The sequence below is a fragment of the Panicum hallii genome, chromosome 9 (assembly GCF_002211085.1).
Source record: "Panicum hallii strain FIL2 chromosome 9, PHallii_v3.1, whole genome shotgun sequence".
Lineage (NCBI taxonomy): Eukaryota > Viridiplantae > Streptophyta > Magnoliopsida > Poales > Poaceae > Panicum > Panicum hallii.
The window spans coordinates 61,270,171-61,291,908 of record NC_038050.1 but is presented as its reverse complement, the minus strand read 5'-3'; the positions used below and the strand labels follow the sequence as shown (position 1 = coordinate 61,291,908).

General features: G+C 46.3%; 4 protein-coding genes and 1 pseudogene across 9 annotated transcripts; all 5 read left to right on the top strand.

Annotated features, from left to right (window-relative positions):
- Positions 1 to 1,454: 1,454 nt before the first annotated feature.
- Positions 1,455 to 2,843, top strand: LOC112876820 (protein DMP2). Its single transcript, XM_025940998.1, has one exon. The coding sequence runs from the start codon at positions 1,873 to 1,875 to the stop codon at positions 2,509 to 2,511; it is 639 nt and encodes a 212-aa protein (XP_025796783.1). The 5' UTR covers positions 1,455 to 1,872; the 3' UTR covers positions 2,512 to 2,843.
- A 2,014-nt stretch (positions 2,844 to 4,857) lies between these two features.
- Positions 4,858 to 8,004, top strand: LOC112874721 (cytochrome P450 709B2-like). 3 transcript variants are annotated; one of them, XM_025938219.1, is made up of 6 exons: positions 4,858 to 5,268; positions 5,602 to 5,825; positions 5,916 to 6,166; positions 6,264 to 6,642; positions 6,752 to 7,197; positions 7,310 to 8,004. In XM_025938219.1, the coding sequence occupies exons 1-5, from the start codon at positions 4,977 to 4,979 to the stop codon at positions 7,181 to 7,183; spliced, it is 1,578 nt and encodes a 525-aa protein (XP_025794004.1). In that variant the 5' UTR covers positions 4,858 to 4,976; the 3' UTR covers positions 7,184 to 7,197; positions 7,310 to 8,004. The 3 variants fall into 3 exon arrangements, with proteins under 3 accessions (XP_025794004.1, XP_025794005.1, XP_025794003.1); XM_025938220.1 differs by lacking the exon at positions 7,310 to 8,004 and having other exon boundaries at positions 4,858 to 5,261; positions 5,601 to 5,825; positions 6,752 to 7,266; XM_025938218.1 differs by lacking the exon at positions 7,310 to 8,004 and having other exon boundaries at positions 6,752 to 7,266.
- A 1,878-nt stretch (positions 8,005 to 9,882) lies between these two features.
- LOC112874719 (cytochrome P450 709B2-like) lies at positions 9,883 to 13,035 on the top strand. Of its 4 annotated transcripts, none has more exons than XM_025938216.1 (5): positions 9,883 to 10,299; positions 11,113 to 11,198; positions 11,492 to 11,742; positions 11,877 to 12,255; positions 12,460 to 13,035. In XM_025938216.1, exons 1-5 carry the CDS (start codon positions 9,909 to 9,911, stop codon positions 12,895 to 12,897), a joined length of 1,545 nt encoding a protein of 514 aa, XP_025794001.1. In that variant the 5' UTR covers positions 9,883 to 9,908; the 3' UTR covers positions 12,898 to 13,035. The 4 variants fall into 4 exon arrangements, with proteins under 4 accessions (XP_025794001.1, XP_025794000.1, XP_025793999.1 ...); XM_025938215.1 differs by having other exon boundaries at positions 11,098 to 11,198; XM_025938214.1 differs by having other exon boundaries at positions 10,975 to 11,198.
- A 1,178-nt stretch (positions 13,036 to 14,213) lies between these two features.
- On the top strand, positions 14,214 to 16,866 carry LOC112873288 (annotated as a pseudogene).
- A 2,062-nt stretch (positions 16,867 to 18,928) lies between these two features.
- Positions 18,929 to 20,452, top strand: LOC112876304. Its single transcript, XM_025940384.1, has 2 exons — positions 18,929 to 19,282; positions 20,123 to 20,452. Exons 1-2 carry the CDS (start codon positions 18,960 to 18,962, stop codon positions 20,226 to 20,228), a joined length of 429 nt encoding a protein of 142 aa, XP_025796169.1. The 5' UTR covers positions 18,929 to 18,959; the 3' UTR covers positions 20,229 to 20,452.
- The last annotated feature ends 1,286 nt before the right edge of the window (positions 20,453 to 21,738 follow it).

The following is a 21,738-nucleotide window of genomic DNA, read 5'->3' as shown; positions in this document are numbered from 1 at the left end:
TTTAACCAACGCTAAGATGAAGGCCCTTCATCATTGTGCGGAGTGTGACACGATTAATAGGGAGGAGATGGTAAATACTCTCTCCATCCCAAAATAAACTAAGTATAGGAATTGCGAAGGTGAGACAGATTTACCAAATTCGTGCCTAGGCTCAATTTTGCATCGACCCAGTAAATTGGGCCCAAGTGAGGCGGAGAGCTAGTTGTTTTTTTATTTCAAGGTACAAAAGTGCTATTAGACCTGCCCAACAATTTAGCGGGCCTGTAGTTTTTGGGCTGGGTTCAACTTCAAGCCGCGCTGGGCCAGTTTTGCTTTTGGCCCTTCAACTTTATTTTATTTTATTTTATTTTATGTAGGTACCTAAATTTGAATAATACTTAGCTTAAAGAAGTGGTGCCAAAAAAACAGTAATAAAGCACTAAAAGTTTCCTATAGAGATCTATATAGATCGCAGCAGGGGCGGAGGCAGCCTATGAGCACCTCCAATGTTTTGATGAGTTTCCCTTGTACTGCAACCAGATTTTTCATGTAAATTAGCGAAAGTTCATTACCCCGTGGCAACCATTACCTCGTGGAGGAAAGTTTTGATGCATGTTCCCCGCCGGAGTCTTGGTTCCAGTCTCCGACGGCTACTTTTGCCATGAAACTCCCGGTATGTTTGCCAGTTTGCGCCGTCGAACCTGCAGGTGTCTGTCCGGCGTAGCAGGTGTAACGCCCATCACCTCTGGAAAAGTCTGACACCAGCAAAAGGCGCGAAACCATGTCGAAGGAAAAAGAGAGTCGATCGACACGGAGTCACGGACTGTGGAAGCAGTAGCAGAATCGTGCAAGGAACTTTGCACGCATGCTATCTACCTTCCCCAATTAGTAGTAATCTTAACCCACAGACAACACCTTTATTACCTTGTCATCAGTCAGGCACACCCGGCCGACTGGTCGGTGCCCATTCGACCGGCCACTCCAGTAATGGCCAAATTAGCCGTCGCTTCTTCGACACAATGCAAGAAACCAGTTGCTAGCTCGCACCATGATCATGGTGTGCCAAGTCTAAGGCTGGTGCCAATGGGGGCGGTACCGCCCCTCTGTCAGCCCAGCCCAGGCGAGAGCGAGGCGAGAGGCAGGCGAGAGGGAGAGAGAAGGCGGTAGCAGTATCGTCGGGCGAGAGCGGGCGCTATCGTCCCGCTCTCACCCGCGTTGGCAGGCGCGCGCGGAGCGGTAGGCGGGCGGTAGCGAGGCAGTGCGCTGGCGTGTGGAGGTTGAAATAATTAAATTTGGAAAAGAAAAGCTGACGTAGAGAAGAGAGAAGTGAAACCTGGCACTATAGCCTGTGCATTGGAGGGGTGGGGTGAGAGTGAGGATGAGAGCTGACGTGGCGGGGCGATATCTCCCCCGCCACTGGACTCAGCCTTAGTCCAGCCCATGTTGTCACGCATGTATCCTGGAAACAAAGCAAGCAAGCAAAATCCGGCCGGTCCCTCCGTCGTCAGGCATGCCAAGCAAAAAAGCGAGTAGTGTATGCACACAGAAATAATATAAAACCGGATAGAGACCGGCCCGGTGTTCGCAAGCAGTGCGAGCTGCGAAGCATGCATGTCGTATGTCCCTGCTTAAAGCACGCAAAAAGGCCATCTCGATCGATCCATGTCGTCGAGGAGTGGAAGCAAACCAACAGCGCCGACCGGGAAACGGATGCACCATCCTTCCAAGCAACCGTTCCAGCTCCCCCGTCTCGGCTCGTCCACAAGATCATGTCACGCGCTGCCAGCATCTGATACCAAGCAGCCCTGACCTATAAATCATCGGCGCCATTCGATCCGATCGCCAGAGAACACCAATCGAGAAGCAAAGAAATCGGCACAAATTAGCAACTGCATGCTACGCAGCCAGCAGCAGCTACTAGCTAGCAGCACCACCGAGGAGGGACGATCGACGATGGCGTCGCCGCCGGCGAGGAGCGTGAGCGTGGCGGACCGCGCGCTGCGCGGCGTGGCGGACCTGATCAAGCTCCTCCCCAGCGGCACGGTGTTCCTGTTCCAGTTCCTGACCCCCCTGGTCACCAACAACGGGCACTGCTCGACGGCCAACAAGGTGCTCAGCGGGCTCCTCGTGGCGCTCTGCGGCGGCTTCTGCGCCTTCTCCTCCTTCACCGACAGCTACGTGGGCGCGGACGGGCGCGTGTACTACGGCGTGGTGACCCGGCGCGGCCTGCGCACCTTCTCCCCGGACCCGGACGCGCCCGCGCGGGACCTGTCGGCGTACCGGCTCCGCGCGGGGGACTTCGTCCACGCCGCGCTGTCGCTGCTGGTGTTCGCCACCATCGCGCTGCTGGACGCGGACACCGTGGCCTGCCTGTACCCGGCGCTGGAGGTCAGCGAGCGCACCATGATGGCCGTGCTCCCGCCCGTCGTCGGCGGCGCGGCGGGGTACGTGTTCATGGTGTTCCCGAACAACCGCCACGGCATCGGGTACCAGCCCACGCGCGCCACCGAGGACTTCGAGCGCAAGTACTAGCCGAGCCGACCGACCGATCGCCGTGCCCTGCCGCCGCCGCCGCCGGCGACCGGCCGGCCGCTTAATTATTGATTGATTTGATCGCTGCGTGAGATGTTGTGTGTACTTGTACTGCGTCAGTGTGAGTGTGTGATCGATTGTCTGGTGGTCTCAAAGAGTCGGGACTCGAGTCCGCCGGGTGCTGTGTCGTCTCCCTGTTCTTTGATTTTTATCAGGTTTTCTTTGGATACTGGTTGACTGGCCGTGGCGGCACCAGGCTGCTTCTCTCTCGCCAACATCCAGCTGACTATATCTGAAAGAGCCTTGAAACCACAGGCTCTGCTTACTGCTTACGACTTGGCCTGTCCCGTTCCGTCACGTCTTGCTTTCATTTGCTTCCACTCAGCGGTTCGCTTCCGCTTCTGGACTACTTGAGCGACCCGTGGCGCCACAGTGTTTATGCGATGGGATGCTGCGGTGTGGGTGACGCACACCACCTGCATTTTTTTCATAAAGGAATAGGTAGAAGCGCTACCGATTATACTGAAAAGATCAATAAATTCAGACTAGATAGAACGGATCAGATCGCTAAACTCAACTTAATTTTAACATCCAGTTGGATTAGGACATCAAATCCACGACCTCAAAAGCACAGGGGGCATGTCGGTAAACAGTAAACTCATCGGGGTCATATGTTCTTACCAGAGTAAACACATCTAGCTCCGATCCGGCCATGCCTGCACTCGCACGTATGCGTACAAGGGCCAAGGGAAATCAAAATGCTATTATACATTTATTATACGCCGTCGAGGGAAAACGAAGGCACGGAAAGAACAACGGATTAAGGCCCAACAAATTTTCCTGGGTCGTCCTGAAGATTGAGCCCATCAACCTGCATGTTCATCTGTTCATCCGTACCACTTCGTCACATAAGAAGCGAACTAAGTGTAGCTCAGTTGCATACCACTTCATCACACAAGAAGCGAACTAAGCGTAGCTCAGTCGGTAATATTTCTTGTGGTAGAACCTGTCCATTCAGGTTTGAGTTTTAGACTCGGTATGACTACTTGCATTTTTTTAAATTTATTTTAAAATTTAACTGGCGCGATTTTTCAATGGTAGGCGTCAATCCAGAGGATCTTGATGGTCCAGTATTCCTAGGATGGTCATATGGGCAGGGATCACACAAGAAAAGAAAACAAGGTTGGACCGGAAGCTTTTGTCGGAACAGTCTGTACAAACTGTACCTGAGACCAGACCGAATATGACTGAGTACCCGTTCTCTGCAAATAAAGCCAAAACAAAAGCTAAGCCTAAAACTGCGGCGCATCACTACTCCATCAATGGCAAACCCCGTCTACGCCTCCTATCCACCCAAAAACTCTTGTCGCAAATGGAACTCCCAAGTCCGACGAACTACAGAAGAACAATGGCCAGAATCTCTGCACGAATAATATAATGCTTGTGCGCACATCCATGTCGTCTCGCCTGATCCGATCGACACGGTGAATCGGTGATGCATGTGTCCGGCGATCGCGAGCCATTTACTTGACGATGATCCAGACGGCGTAGATGATCCCGGGGAGGTAGCCGAAGAAGGACAGGACGAGGCAGATCCAGAACTCGATCTGCGTGCATGCATGCGTGATCGGAGAATTAGGACATCACGAGATCATGCATGTTGCTGCATGCATGCCTGAATGCTCTGTTGGTACGAGCGCGAGCGCTGCACGTACGCACCTTGATGCCGTGCTTGAGGAAGACGCCGAGCGGCGGCAGGATGATGGCGAGGATGATTCGCACCACCGTCACCGCGCTGTCCGCCATTGTCGTCGCAGCCGCGGAGGCGGCGGCGGAGGGGATCGCTCACCGACCGGCTCGCCGGGGAAGACCACGTCCTTCAGCCTGGGCTCGCGCGCGTGCATGCGGGAGGAGCCACGGGGCGGGGCGGGGAGGGGCGAACCGCGTATGGGGACAGAACAAAACTGTGGTGGTGGTGGTGGCGGCGGCTCTGGTCTTGGATCGGGGGTTGAGGCGGCCAGGCATCTACGATCACAGCAGCAGATACCGATTACCGACACCCATGATGCTAACGCCTCTGCCACACAGGTGTTCTGGTGCGTCCAAGTCCCGCCGCGGGAGGCTCCCGTCTACGTATGCGCCATCTCTGGCTACCTCAGCGTGTCAGCTTCACGTCGCAGGGCCGCCCGTGTCCACGCCCATTTCGTAGCCAAATAAAGATAACAATGAAATGATTGGCATCATCATCAGCAGAGAAAAAGGCTGCACAGGAACGACAAGATACGTCGCGCACACGCCCGGGCAACTAGCGGCAAATCGGTCAAACCAAAAATCCTGCCACGATCTCTCCAACAAATCTAGCTAGCCGAACGTAGCACACTACAGAAGCCACCGCGCGGCGACACCTCCCTCTTCCCTGTCCCTGGCTCGCAATCATCATCAGCGAACTGATCTTCGGCGCGGCCATGGCAGCGCCCGCCCTGCCGCTGCCGCTGGCCGTCGCCGCGGCGCTCCTGGCGCTGGCGGCGGCGTGGCTGTGGGACTACGCCGTGGCGCGCCACCTGCTGCGGCCCCGCGCCGTGGCCTCCGTGCTCCGGGCGCAGGGGGTCCGCGGGCCGCCCTACAGGTACCTCCGCGGCAGCAACGGCGACGTCCGGAGGATGAAGGCGGAGGCCGACGGCGCGGCGCTCGACGCTCGCGACCACGACTACCTCCCCAGGGTCGTGCCGCACTTCCTCGCCTGGAAGTACAAGTACGGTACGCGTGCTCTGTTGCTCACCTGCTCTGCTCCAGATGTTTTCCAGTATTCTGTTTCTTTCATGCTACTCTGCGTCAACAAGACTAGAATGGACTTTCGAATTTGAATTGGAGCAGGCGGCTTATAAATCAAAATTTGAACACACTAGAACAGAAATACGAGGAAAGTTTAGTCAAATCGCATAGCGTTCTCCTGTAACAAAATTGATCCACTAGACTCTATAAACTTCTAGAGACAACACAGTTTCCATGGCTTGAAACAAGTAAAAAAAATTATTTCACACTCACTTCGTATGGTACTCAATTTTTTTTTTTCATTTCAACGGTGTGTAGGAGCGCCGTTCCTGTACTGGTTCGGTCCGCAACCGCGCATCTGCCTCTTCGATTACGAGTCGGTGAGGCAGGTTCTCTGGAACAAGTCCGGGCATTTCACCAAGACCGACACGCACCCGACTATCCTGGCGATGCTCGGCAAAGGGCTGGTGCTGGTGGAGGGCACCGACTGGGTGCGGCATCGGAGGGTAGCCAATCCGGCTTTCGCCATGGACAAGCTGAAGGTGAGGCATTGACAATCTGCTGAATTTTCAGCTCCAGTTTCCCACTGATCATAGTTTCTGAACATACGCTTTCACGATCCTGCGATGAAGATGATGACGACGACGATGGTCAGCTGCGCCGAGCGGCTGATCAGGGAGTGCGAGGAGCTTGCGGCCACCAACAAGAGCGGCGAAGTGGAAGTGGAGTTCAGCAGACACTTTCAGGAGCTGACAGCAGAAGTTATTTCCCGCACCGCTTTCGGGAGCAGTTACAAAGAGGGAAAAGAGGTCTTCCGTACACAGAAGCAGCTCCTGGCACTTGCCATGGCGACTCTCCTCAATTTGCAACTGCCAGGATTCAAGCAAGTGATTTTACTCTATTTTTCTTGGTTCAGCAGTGATCGTGTTTTTTTCTGTATCTACATGCTTATGGTTTGTTAATGAAATCTTCCTTTTCAGGTATCTTCCTACTAAAAACAATAGACTGAAGTGGATGCTAGAAAAGAAGATGAGGACGACGCTCATGGCGATCATACAGCCGCGGTTAGCATCGAAAGGAAGCGGATTCGGGGATGATCTGCTCGGTTTGATGCTCGAGGCTTGCTTCATGACAGAACAAGGAGAGAAACGAGATGAGCTGGCCCTGACCATGGATGAGATCATAGATGAGTGCAAGACGTTCTTCTTTGCAGGGCATGAGACCACATCCCACTTGCTTACCTGGGCAGTGTTCTTGCTCAGTCTGCATCCAGAATGGCAGGAGCGGCTAAGAGAGGAGGTTCTGAGAGAATGCGGAAAGGCAAATCCTACTGCAGACATGCTTAGCAAACTGAAAGAGGTATCATGGATATCTTGATTACTAGACTAATGTGACACGTCACCACATTATTTGTTGTAGAAAATTTGGTTGCAGGCTTGTATAGCTAACATAAAAATTGGCATTGCAGATGACAATGGTGCTCCTTGAGACACTAAGACTCTATGGCCCTGTTTTGACCATGCTAAGGAAGCCCATATCCGACATAAGACTGGGAAGCCTCAGTATCCCTAAAGGCACTGGAATTATGATACCTATTCCAATTCTTCACCGAGACAAAGAGGTTTGGGGTGAAAATGCCAACGAGTTTGATCCGTTAAGGTTTGAGAATGGGATCACAAATGCAGCAAAGACCCCACAAGCCCTTCTATCATTCTCAATAGGACCAAGGTCATGCATCGGTCAGAACTTTGCAATGTTGGAAGCAAAGTCAGTGATGGCCATGATCCTGCAGAAATTCTCCTTCACACTTTCCCCAAAGTATGTGCATGCACCAACAGATCTTATAACACTTCAACCGAAGTTCGGCCTTCCCATAGTTTTGAGGCCACTGGATGTATAATGCTAGATGGTTCTGTATGTATCCTATGAAGCTGAATTATGATGTGTAAATATGCATGTGTCAGTATTTTGGGACTTCATTCACCAAACAGTGTATCTAAAATGCCTACAAATTGTTGAAAAACAGGTGGCTATGGAGCTAGACCGGACACAAAGCAGAGAGGACCAACTCTCGCTGAGGAAGACTGCGCCTCTGCCTGAGTGTCGAGCGCTGATCTGTGTTTTCCCTGCGCAGGCGCGCCATTCGGCTCAACAGAAGGAAGTGTGGCTTTGTCCAAATAATGTTGTGACAGTCAAAATGAAACCACAACAAAAACAGGATACAGCTGCTGCAGCGACCCTTGCCGTGCCGACCGTTCTGCTCCAGGGTGCTGCTGCTTCATGGAGGTTCAGTACGGCATGCTTGTTCCATCAATTCTGACAGGCTGAATTCAGCACCGTATAGATCAAGCCATAAGACGTGCGCTCACTGGCGGACCTCTGTAGAGGCCAAACGGGGTAGTGGCCCCCCTTGGCCAGGAAAATTTCTTTAAGATATAGTATATTAGCACAGCTGTACACGGTAAATTAGCTAAGTTAGCACTAATTGGCCCCTCCTTTCATATAGTTCATGTTCTGCCACTGCGTGCGCTCTCTGTTCCAGCTCTGCTTGAGATTTTCTGTCCTGCTGTGCTTCTTCCATGCTAGTTTGTGTCAGACGGGATTCGCTTAAACTGTAGCCCAAGATGGACTTTGGAATAAATCCGTTTAGGAATCAAAGATGTGCACAAAGCCATGCAGAGAATCTGTTTATCTGGCTCAGGAAAAGACAATCTAGTTCTTGTGCTGCTGGTCATGGAGCTGAACTACAGGAAAAACCTGAAAAGTCAAAGGACAATGATCAGAATAGTCAGGCATCGATCATAATGTTGCAAAATTAGAAGCCAAGTCAGTAGTAGCCATGATCCTTCAGAAATTCTACATCACACTTTCCCAAAGTATGTGCACGCACCAGCAGATTGTAACACCTCAACTGAAGTTCAGTATTGCCATAATTTTAAAGCCATTGGATGTATGATGTTAGGTTGTTGTATATGTAGCCTATTAGCAGAATTTTATAATGTGTAGTCAGGTAAAACATTACTAGTATTTCAAAGACTTTTAGTTTCATTCTCCTAAACATAAACCTAGAAAACCTACACTTTTCAGAGGTGCTCTCCACCTGTAGTTGCAACAAAAAATAAAAATGTCTATGGACTGCAACTGGAAACTTCTGAGGTATCCTAATATAATCTGTAAGGACTACACAACTTTTTATCCAAAATTTATTTGAGTTGGGTACCTGACTTTCCAAATTCTAGCTTGGTCAGGTAGGCTGACTAGAAGGCCCTTTACTACCACAATTTGGATTCCCTCCCACTGCATGATTGCAATGACTGGGCGTGTAGAGAGGCACAGAATCCATTTCCATTGTATGGTGTTGATATAATCATATAAAGGACCAAATTCTCAGTCATTCCTTGAAGACAAAGTTGTCACTTTCAGCCTTTTTATGTTTCGTTTATGAATGGTACATGTCTATTGGAGATAATAGACTTCTTTATGTGGCAATAAAGCAACAGTACAAGATGTGCACATATTCTGTGACAGGCACAGCAAATCCAGTATCTATAGCTATCAGCTTTATTCTTCTAGAAGATATGATTGAAGAATAGTGGCAGGAAGTGCAATGTTGGTGGATTGAGAAAACCCAGGCAGAAGCACCACCTCACAGTAGGAGAATGAGAACACTAGTCTTAAATATCATCGATCTGAACAGCACAGATCAATGTGTGTCCTGTATCACTACAAGGTAATGAAAAGAGTGCCGAGTAATGTAGGGAACTTTTTGAATGTTGGTAGCTTATAGTTGATACTGTACATTCATATCTGTTATAACGTTAAGACTACTAGTCTACTAATCATTTGATGGTAAGCTTTCCACTCTAAGTTGTTTGCCAAGAATAGTTGAATAAAGCCCAAGGATGATGACTGCTCTAGTCAATTCATGGTATCTCCCTCTGTTCAAAGAGCAGGAAAAAATAGCAGCATCACCATGTACCATCCAAATGTGCTGTTGGCAAATTTCTCATGTAGCCTCCTCCCTTACTATCAATGTTCATTTCCTAGTAACTACTGCCATCGAATGGCATCACACATGATCTCATCTTATGGTATCTCTCCTCTGATTTTTGTTAAGAGCCTTGAAGCACTTGCCTATCTCCTATATCATACCAAATAATGTGCACACTTTGCCAGTCCAGTATGACACCAAGAACACAGAAACGAAAAGCAGGAAGGATATGAGCAGTGGTATACCTGGCTCTGGTGTTGACATCTGGCACCTTTTGCATCTCTCTGCAATTGGTCCATTCATATCATTTGCTTGATATCTCAGTAGCTGGCAATTCACAGATGGATGTATGCTTGCCATGAAAATGATGGTGCTATCCCTGCATGAATGAAGTCAATTTAAAAATTTCTTTCGCATCACATAAATAGTTCGGGTGTCCTATCAATCATCTTCTCCATCAAATATTTTTTTCCTTTTCAATGAGCGCCAGAAACAATGTTCATTGAGACAAATAAATAGATGTCTATGAATTAAAAGCACCATAAAAATTACAAGGATATGTATGTGAGGAGGGGGGTGGTGTGTGTGTGGCCCAGGGGGGGGGGGGGGCGACAGGTCTCCCAGGAACAAACTCATGCAAGAACACACACGCACAGGATTATTGCTAACAGAAAAAACTTCTAGAACAAGTGAAAAGAGAATATATATTGCATCATGCTCCTTTCTCTTCCCAAGCCCATCTTTCACCATGGCCTCCTTTGCTCTGCTACTCGTTGTTCTGCTTGTCCTTGTCATCTCATGGTTATGGGATTATGTGATGTTGCGCCTCATATGGAAGCCTCAAATCATTACCAACAAGCTCAGGAAACATGGGATCCCTGGACCTCCCTACAAATTCTTCAAAGGTTGCAATGAGGACATCAAGAGAATGAAGGAGAAGGCAGACGGTTTGGTGCTGGATGTTCATGATCACAACTACCTCCCAAGGGTTGCATCACACTACCTCAAATGGAGGGATCAATATGGTATTGGTTCTTCTCAACTATATGTTCTTGTGCTTGGTTTGGTTTGTTATGCTATTCAATATGTAAGATTTCAAGTGCCATATGTCTCTTCAGATTCGTCCACTGAACAAATACATTAGAACAACTTCAGTCCCAAGCAAGTTCTGTAGTCCTAACTGAACAATTACACTACAGTTGGGGAAAAAAAATACACTCAACGGCTAAGATGTATCATGTTTGATATCTGTATCAAATAAGATATATATAATTCGTCGGATGCTTCAAGGATTAATTTAGATTGATAGGTATGGTAGACACATAAAAGGCTTATGGACGAGAGGCCACAGATAAAACTGAACAAGAGGACTAACCATATTATAGTATCCTTGTCTAAAAATAAAAAGGAGTACCTTGTAGAAAAAAGTTTCTAAAATAGGAGAACAAAAGATACGAACCTTTGACAATGGACCAAATTTGGATCACATGAATATGTACCGATAGTAGTACTTATATCTGAATAGCATCATGCACAAGCACAACTAAACCACACACCTATATTGGACCATATAGTTTATATTTGGACCGTTTTCCTTATCTACAAACCAAACATCTGAAAGTCTTATGCTAGATATTCATGAGTATCCCAAGTTCCGACCCAGTTTCCATGGATTATGCCATTCTGCCTTAGATGTCCAGGAGAACCATTTCTATACTGGTTTGGGCCAAAACCGCGCATCTGCATCTTCGATATTGAATTGGCAAGGCAGATTCTTTCAAACAAGTCTGGATACTTCTTGAAGAATGATACACAGCCAACAGTCTTGGCATTGCTAGGTAAAGGGTTGGTCTTTGTGGAAGGCATAGACTGGGTGCGGCATCGCAGAGTAATCAACCCTGCATTTGCCATGGACAAGATAAAGGTGATTTTATGTGCTAATCTCATAGTTTGTAGTTGTGCTCCATGGCTGTAAATGGAATGCACTTGATAAATTGTAGGGTTTAGGCAGCAATTGTATCTGAAATTAAAGTATTCCTTTATGCCAGCATTAGTATATCTCCATCCACATATTAGTTCCTTGTAGACATGGTGTAAATGAAATAGAGAGATCACATCAAAAATCTAATTTGTACCAGAGGAATATACATCAAGTAAAACATTTATTCCTATGAAGTTGTCTTCATCACTTCGTGTTATATGACCTTTTCTTTCCAGATGATGACAAAAACAATGGTCGCTTGTGCTCAAAACATGGTCAAGGAATTAGAAGACCAAGCATCCAAAAACAAGAATGGTGAAACTCAAGTTGAACTTGAAGAACAATTTCATGAGTTAACAGCAGATATCATATCCGATACGGCCTTTGGGAGTAGCTACAAGTTGGGAATAGAAGACTTCCATGCACAGAAAGAGCTTCAGGAGATCGTAGTAGAAACTCGCCTTGATGTACAGATACCAGGATCCAAGTAACATCTCTAATACCTCCCCCCTCATGGCTTATGGAATGACTTTTTATTATAAAACAAATAAAAATGAGAATTTTGTTTCATGAACCAAAATACATACATAACTCATTCATCACATGTTCTTTTGAGTTCAGCTACCTTCCTACAGCAAGCAATAGGCGGAAGTGGAAGCTTGAAAGGAAGCTTAGGGGTACGCTTGTTCAGATCATTCAATCACGATTAGGGTCAGAAGGGAGTCTATATGGAAATGATCTGCTTGGTTTGATGCTTGAGGCTTGCATTCCAACCGAGCAAGGAGGCAAGCAACAACAGATCAGTTTGAGCATGGATGAGATCATACACGAGTGCAAAACATTCTTCTTTGCTGGTCATGAAATCACAGCACTTCTGCTTACATGGACAGTCTTCTTGCTCAGTGTGTATCCAGAATGGCAGGAGAGGCTTCGGAAGGAGGTTTTGAGGGAATTTGGGAAAGATGATCCCAGTGGTCACAACCTTAGCAAATTGAAAGAGGCAAGAAAACTAATCCATATGTTGATTCTTGTTTTTTTTTCTATTTCCTTTTTTAAAAAGAAAGATTTTGGCTTCCTCCCATATACGGAACAGTTGTGTTGCATTACAATGTTTGATTGTTATCGCAGCATTTAACTACATGTGCATATTTTCAAAGGTACTTCAAGACATCCTCAGCTAACTACGGCATGACTTATGTTGCAGATGACAATGATTCTCCTTGAGACTTTGAGGCTCTACAGCCCTGCTGTCTTCACGCAAAGGAAAACTACGACAGATATGGCAGTTGGAGAAATAAAAATACCTAAAGGGTTTGGAATTATCATACCTTTTGCAATCATGCACCGAGACAAGAAGGTTTGGGATGATAACGCAGATGAATTTAATCCATTAAGATTTCAGAATGGAGTCACAAAAGCAGCAAAGGTTCCTCACGCCCTTCTGTCATTCACAATTGGGCCAAGGTCATGCATTGGTCAGGACTTTGCGATGATGGAAGCCAAGTCAGTAATGGCCGTGATCCTTCAGAAGTTCTCTTTCACTCTTTCCCCTGACTATGTTCACGCCCCAGTAGATCTGCTGACTCTTCAGCCTAAGTTTGGTCTTCCGGTTATTCTGAGGCGGTTGGATGTATGCTCTTAGATGATACTACTCCATGTTACAGTGCCAAGCTTCAGATAATTGTCAGCCTCTGGTGCTCTGCGATTCACTAAGTGGATGATAAAATAAGAAAATAGTGGAGTGTATCACTATTCACTACTGAACAATACTGTTTCCCTACTCCTGATAGCTATGAACAACCAAAATTAGCATAGCTTTTGCTCCGAAATGGCTTGCAAAGCTATATAATTGATAAGATTATAAGATCCCTACTACGGGAGTACCCTGGCAGAAACACATCACATAAGAAAGAAGATCTATGCTTCGCAATATCTTACACTTAGCATTTTTTTTTAAGAGGATGAACACGAAGCACTTGAAAAAAAAAATGGGGGAGGGGAGCACGAGAACCGGCGGCTCACCTTCTCTCCGCTGGTCCCTGAATAGGGTAACTGAAGCGTCGTTGGAGTCCGCCCGATCACCAAATCCGATCAGACTGCCGTGCCCGGGCAGCCTGATGGCCGGCACCACCGCCGGCATCCGATCGAGTCGCGCCGAGCCGCGGTCTCCGGCGGTCCGGCATCGGCGGCGTCGGCTGCTCTCGGGGTGGCCTCGTGGGCAAGACAGAGAGAACGCCCTTGTATGGGCCGAAATCCAGCTAGCGACTAATAGATGATGGGCCGGCATGTCGGGCAGAAAGGTTTGAGCTCACGGTGACAACGGGCCGCATGTCCTCCGGAATCCTCTTTCTCTCTCAGAAAAAAGACTGCAGTGCCCAAAGAATTTAATTCAAACACAAAATTTCCAGGTAAAAACAAAAAGGCAGCTCAAAACTACGATATGTTTCCAAAAATCTACAATGTGTGATTGCTATTTCATTGAGTTGAACTCACCTGAAACATATAAATTATTTTGGATCCTGGTTCGACTTTTCGTGGAAGCAAATTTTTTAAAATTTAATGGTGTCGTACTTTCAGTGGTAAGCGATGTTCCCGTCGATAGCAAGGCGTTTACGATGACTTTGTTAATCTCGAAAATTTACCGGCTCAGTCTTCAAAGATGCTTATAGGGGTAGAGTTTACGTATACGTGTCTATAGAAGTGAGTATATATACATTATGAATGTCTAAGTTGTACTTTGTAATTAAAAAACCCTATGCATATATAATTGCTTAAGGTCTACTTGATGATGACATAGCTCAACGTAAGTATTTTTGTTTTGAAGCGGCCGGCAGCAACCACTGCCCAGCATGTATTAATAGAGTAGAAGATACATAAGTTATCTTTGGAAATTAAAAATGCTATTATAATAAAAAATATTCTTTCAGTGTGATAATAACTTGATCAAAATAACGTAGCATGATAGCAAGAAGTGTTTTCGTTTTTGTTTCATCTTTGGCTCTTTGCATAGACCCAGCAGGCAGGCCGTCTGGCGTCTTGTGCCTGCTGGCCTCGCTGCTCTGCATGAACGCCACAACTGCTGCTTCCTGCTCTTCTCACAACAGTCTCTGCAGTAACCTGAAGCCATTTCACACCGTCTCCCTCTTCCCCTGCTCTGTCCACGGCCATGGCCGTCCTCGTGCTCCTGGCGGCTCTCGCGCGCTCTGCTACCGGGCGGTGGCCGCCGTCGCATGGCTGTGGGATTACACCTTCCTGCGCCTCGTGTGGAGGCCCTACGCCATAGGCAAGGAGCTCAGGGCGCAAGGCATCCACGGGCCTCCCTACAAGCTCGCCAGAGGCAGCAACGAGGACATCAAGGCCATGAAGGAGGAAACTGACGGTTTGGCGCTGGATGTCCACGACCACAACTACCTGCCAAGGATCGCGCCGCACTACCTCAGATGGAGGGATCAGTACGGTAAGTGCTACGCCTATCTTTGCATCATCCACATGAAAATAAATAAAGCCTGAATGAATAATACGAACAAAATTCTGAATGAAAAGATGAGGGGGTGTATAGGAAAATGAAAGGTACCCGATCAGGGGTTCAGACAAACATATATATATATATATATATATATATATAAAGAAAACCAGAGCCTTCCATTTTTGTACAAATTACAAATCAGGATGTTTGAATGAATCGCAGGAGAACCATTTCTGTACTGGTTTGGACCCAAGCCCCGGATTTGCATCTTCGACTACGAGCTGGCTAGGCAAATTCTTTCAAGCAAGTCTGGGCATTTCGTGAAGAATGATCCGCCCGCGACTCTGCTGGATGTGGTGGGCAAGGGGCTAGCCTTGTTGGATGGCATAGATTGGGTGCGCCATCACAGGGTAATCAAGCCTGCTTTCGCCATGGATAAGCTCAAGGTAACGCGCCTCTGAATCTCCTAACCTGCTATCGTGCTGAAAAATTGTCTGGTTCATGTTAGTTTAAGAGTGTGGTGATGCATGCACCACCTTCTCGCTCCTCACATTTTTATTTGCTTTGGAAACGGAGTGGTTTGATCAATTTCCGACGTCATGCCTCGTATGCACATGACTAGTATAGACATTGACGGATGGAAACATCACACCAAAATTCACTGGATGAACTTATGGCAGACCACTTCATCTAGGATGACATGATTTCTCATACCAAAGTCTGTTATAATGCTACCTAAACTACGGTGTTGTAATATGCGGAACCGCAAAATAATTTTCTTCACGCTGCCTTGTCACACCGTGAAATACAGATGATGACAACAACGATGTTGGCTTGTGCTCAAAGCATGATCAAGGAGTTGGAAAATCAAGCATGCCAAAACAAGAATGGAGAAATAGAAGTGGATTTCAACATACAGTTCAGAGAGCTGACAGCTGACGTTATATCCCATGCCGCCTTCGGGAGCAGTTACAGGTTAGGGAAAGAAATCTTCCAGACACAACATGACCTGATGGCAATCAACTTGGCAAGTCTCCTTGATGTTCAGATACCAGGATTGAAGTAAAATCTCTACTTCCTTCAATCTAGAACTTTGTAGGATGAGCACCTGGCCAAAATTCCATACACTTCCCCCCTTATGCATTGTCAGTGTATACTCTTCATTTCAGGTACCTTCCTACCGAACAGAATCGGCGCAAATGGATGCTTGAAAAGAAACTTAGGAGCTCGCTTCTGCAGATCATACAACAACGATTAGCTTCTACCTGCAGGGACAACGGAAATGATCTGCTCGGTTTGATGCTTGAGTCTTGCGTTGCAACCGAGCAAGGAGGGAAGCAAGGCGGTCTCAACATGAGCATCGACGAGATAATACATGAGTGCAGGATGTTCTTCTTTGCTGGTCATGATACCACTTCTTCTAACATGGGCAGTCTTTCAGCTCAGCGCATACCCTGAATGGCAGGAAAGGCTCCGGAAGGAGGTTTTCAGGGAGATCGGAAGGGAACGGCCCAGCGCTGATGCCCTTAGCAAACTGAAAGAGGCAAGAAACGAGAGAAAATTTGAGCCTTTTTTACTTGAATGTTTGTGTCTTCCTTGCACTACGTGTATCTGATATAGTTTGAGATTCCAAGCTTTAGCTGACTGTATCCATATCTTACAGATGACAATGGTGCTCCTCGAGACGTTGAGGCTCTACGGCCCTGCCCTTTTCATGCAAAGAAAGCCCGTCACTGACATCACAGTGGGATCAAAAAAACTGCCCAAGGGCGTAGCAGTCGTCATACCCATTCCGATCATGCACCGAGAGGAGGTCTGGGGTGACGATGCGGGTGGATTCAACCCACTGCGGTTTGAGAACGGGGTCACAAGAGCAGGAAAGGTTCCCCACGCCATGCTGGCGTTCTCGATGGGGCCAAGATCATGCATCGGCCAGGACCTTGCGATGTTGGAAGCCAAGGCGATGCTGGCCCTGATGCTCCAGAAGTTCTCGTTCACTCTCTCCCCTGGGTATGTGCACGCCCCTGCAGATGTGTTTTCGCTGAAACCCAAGTTCGGGCTCCCCGTCATCCTGAGGCGGCTGGATGGATGCAGTTAGAAAATTTGGCCATTGAAATGCCATACTTTCAGAGATTCTGCAAACCTGACGAGGTGTCCGAGTCTTGGGATGGTATCTGGTGTCTCTGCAGAATGTCCTACTTTCCTAGATTCTAGTCATTTTATTATTTGCAAAGACAGGACAAAAACACAAAACTAACTGAAAACAACAAGGCCTTCTCGGTTGAGTATCCCCCAACACACGAAATTTTATTAGGTGGATATAGATGAACAAGCAAAAAGTAAAATTTGTATAATTTATTAACGAAACAAAGCTTGAAAAGCTTAAACTGATAGGAGATCAGCCAGCCAGGTTGGGAGCCCACTCTATTAAAAACTTCGTCTATGACGGTGAGAACCACTCAACCCACTTGAAAATAAAATTTTGATTAGAAATTTGCCGGACAGACATACCATGAAATCGTTACTAAATCCCTTGGCTTGTCTATAGGGTGTGAGTCATTTTAAAATAAAAGAGCCAGCAGTGGCAGGAGCAGCTGGGAGGGAGTAGTTTGGTTGCTTGTTGCACTTGCTCAGCTTGTTAGCCTTTCCGTATATCTTGCCTCCGTCAGATGTTTATAATTCTGTCTCTTTAGCCTTGGCGCATCAAGTCTTTGTACATTAGTCTATGCAGTTTTGTTCATTGGGTGTTTACTGGTACTGTTTCAGCAGACATCACGGAATGACGGGAGGGATCATGAAGTCAAGATCTTCAGAATCAAGCGATGTTAACCGCTTTGCTTTGCTCTCTCTCTCCGTGCCACAAGTGCTAGGTTTGTGAATCCGGTTTACACTCTTTGGAATCTAGTTTAAACTTGTGGAAATGGGGTTGAAAATCCCTCACGTTTTAATTGAACCTTTTTCTAAACCGGATTGAGTTTTTATCCATACGAGTTGAGTCGTTTTCATTTGTACTTCATTTTTGTCATTCCAAACTAGAAAAGTTCTGACCAGGAAGTTTCAGCCAGTAAGTTCTAGGGAACAGGGACCGGACCAACAACAGAAAAAATGGACAAGAGTTACTGTTGGCTTGGTCGCCTGGCAGTATAATTTCTTGTGATCTGGGATGAGATTGAGAAACTTGGCATGTATTGACATGGTCGAGTAGCAGTAAATTAGTCCTTTAAATATTTTTTTCCTGAAAACATATAACGATTGTCACATGCCTGTTCCTTCATAAAAACAAAGAGTTATTCACACAAGAGCAAGATCAACATGAATCATATGTATTGACAATCAAAACCAAGGAATTGCAAACAGACATCCAATCCCTCTAACAACTTGTGCATATTCTTTTGCTTTCTTTAAGAAAGCTTTATTTAAACCATATTATGTGGCTGTGTCCATGGTCAATAAACTACTCAATCATGCTACAGATCATAGGAACAAAAAAGTGCCTAGCCTGAAGGAAGTGGAGTATAAGAATTTGTTCCATACCTCAACGTCAATGATGCAGTAACGAAGACTGAAAGACATAAGCATTTGTTATGGTTGTAAATTAAAGCAAGACTAGCAGCCCTCTTGCTTGGGCAAGTCTTAATATGAATACTTAAGCACGTAAGGTGAAGCTGGAAAACTATAATGCATTAATCATCTCTCCTGCATATTCGAGAAAAAAAAAGATAAGGTTTTAATCATGATAACGACCTGTAATAGTCATGTAATAGTCAGGCTTGGTGTTCCTTTGCCTCCTATACGTCGGTTGTCCCAAGTGTATTATCTTCCATTGTCAGTGGCTACGTTAATCCATCATGTTGGCACACTCTCTCCTAATTGATATAAAAGTTTGACTGCTTTCAGTTTAGATAAATAGAGGATCATGTTAAACACAAAGGACATACTTCTTACTTCTTAGGAAGCAGAAACAAGTTGAGCCGCCTTCCCTCGGCCGAAACCCATCTAAGCATAACGTGCCACAACAAAAACACGCATATAGGGAGCGATGCTGCCGATTTTTTGTATTTTAGCTTTTTTCTTGAAAAATTTTTACGTTCAGATCCTGGACAACCGGACAACGTATTCCCAATTTTAAATACTAGAATCGGTGCCATTACTTATAATGCCGAGATTTCAGCTCCACGCGGCGCTGATGCAGCAAAGACCTCGGCGCCAAGATCTGTGGCACCGAGATATAATCCTATATGCGCCTCCTTCTCTCTCTAGCTCTCTGCCGCACGCTCTCTCCGCCTCGGCTCGACGCCCGCGCCCAACCCCTCCGGTCGCTGCCTGGCCGCGCCTCCACCTCCGTCCGCCGCCAGCGCCTCCGGCTCCGCCCGCCCTCGGCGCCCGCCGCCGCCACGCACCCTCCTCCGTCCGCCCCCGCGCGAGCACCGGCGGCGAGGGCGGCCAGCGAGGGCGCCCCACTGCCCCGGCGCGGCCGCGGGCCAGCAGGCCTCCGGCCCCTGCTCCTCCGGCGCTCCGCGACAGAGCCGCAGCGTCCGTCACCATCTTCCGGAGCACCAAGGTATGTTAATTTTTTTGTTTAGTTAAATTAGTTTAGGTAATTTAGGTAGTTTAGTTACATATATAGTTATCAACAGTATTTAGGAAATTTAGTTAGAAAATTTGGATTGTTATATCAACCGTATTTAGGAAATTTGTTAGGAAATTCAGTTAGTTAGCAATTGTTGCTAGGAAACTTTGTTATTTAGTTTAAGTAGGTAATGTAGGTAATATAGTTAGCAAATTCAGTTAGATAGTTAGTAACTGTAGTTAGATATATAGTTAGCAACTGTAGTTAGAAAATTTAGATTGTTATATAGTTAGATACATAGTTAGGTAATTTAGTTATTAAGCAAATGTAGATAGTTAGATAACGTTTTTAGTTATTTTTGTGTATTATACACATTACATTTTTTGTGTTGTGCATATCAATAGATGGACAATTTAGTTACAGTGTTTCATGGAGGAAGTGTCGAGAAAGATAAATTTGGGAATGTCAGTTTTGATGGAATGTGCTCGGTTTCTCTGATGTTCGATGATCGGCCGTTGTTTAGTGAGGTGTTTGGTAAGGCTCGTGATGAGCTTCACTGTAATTCAAATGAGAATGCCATCTCAGTTGGAGAGGTACTTCACTACATTCTCAGTTGAAGGGGTACTTCACTACGGTAAATCGGGCCGAATTTTTAGACGGTTGATCTCCACTGCATGTGAGGTTGACTAGAAGAAGTATGTCAAGACCGTCATAAAAAATGAGTTTCAATGTTTGGATTTGCTTGTGCGGAAGTTGTCAAATGATCCTACCCCTCAGATGCATTCACCCTTTAATGGCCATTCACCCTCTCGTGGGTTGTTGCAAGAACAGGATAATCCGGCACCGTCTCACGCTTCGTTACCAAACCTTGAAGCTGATGTGGATGTGGAAGATGCGGTTGCGGTTCCTGATGCTTAATCCTGCACCATGTAGGTAGCGCCGTCCGCGTGACCCATGCACTTCAGGCACCGACGCTTTTGGTGGCAAGGGCAGGGTAAGACTAGGAGGTAGTGAAGGTTAGTTGATGGTCTGTTTTGACGTTCTGTACTAGATGGATGTTGTGAACTATTTGGATTTCGCTTATTTACTTTGTATGGATATTATGGACTATGAATTTTGCTTCTGACATTTATGTATGGATATTGTGATATTTGGTGGTCATGTTTGTGGTATTTGGTGCTATTGAGTTGAATATATGACTGTATCATATTCTGATGTATTATTGTTATTGTGGATGCTCCTAAAATAAGGAAAATTTTGTCAAATTTTTCACGTAATTCATTCATTGTAGTACTAGCGCGTATAGGATTATTTGATTGCGAATATAACCATATCAGTAAATTTATTACAATCGGTACTAAAATCTAGCCTTTTCAGTGTGTTGCGTACTATTTGGTGTAACGAGACCACTTCCCCTTCCTCAATGCATCGGGATTTTCCTCCATTGCTGCTTTCGCACGATGAACTCAAGTTCCGCTCCCTCTCCTCCCTGCGCTGGGCAGCATGCCTCCTTTCCACCTCTTCTTTACACTCCTTTTCCGCTGCATTCTCTTGGTGTCTCTTCTCCAACAACTCTTTCCCCTCCGCATTCCACTCCTTCATTCTTCGTAGATGTTTCTTGCCCTCCTTCTTAATCTCAGTCTCAATCGGAGAAGGGGTCTGGAAAGCATGCAATTGTTACACAACTAATGTTACACATAACGCATACATGCTTTCATATGGCAGAAAAAATTAAACAAAAAACAAAATTTTTACCATCAAACCAATGCAAATCTGATGAGGTGTAGAGCTGAATGCATAATTATCACACATCCAATACTTCTGGTTATACGTTTCCTCTTCATCGGACTTGACTACCTTGCAAGGATTACCGCAGTAGCACATCGGCACAGGAACACCACCAGACAGCGGCAAATGGGTGAAGGTTGTTCCCATCATCACTCTTGGTTTACTAGATATACCACGTCTTGGCATCATAGAATTGCAGAATAAATATGAATTAATAAACCCTAAACCCTAAGTAATGACGTACCTAGAGTTCAATAATACACGAAATATAGACCAAATCAATACGTAAAAATTGAGGAGGGGGAGAGGTTACCTTGCTCTCGAAGATCTACGGATTAAATCAAGGTTTACAAGGTCCAATATGTTGATTGGTGAGGTTGGACAGGTTGGGGGAGAGAAAAAAGGACTCGGAAAGAACAAATGGAAGAAGCCTCGGACAGGAGGAGGGGGTGTGTGTTTTGAATGCAGGCGAGATCTGTGGTGCCGAGCTCGGTGCCATGGACTATGGCGCCGAGCCAGCTGCCACGTCGGCGCTACCTCATTTGCTAAGGGCAGATCTCGGCGCCATGAGCTACCTTGGTGCCATGACTCACGGCACCGACTCCAGAGTACAGGACTGGGAATATGTTCTCTAGAGGTTCAAATGTAAATTTTTTATA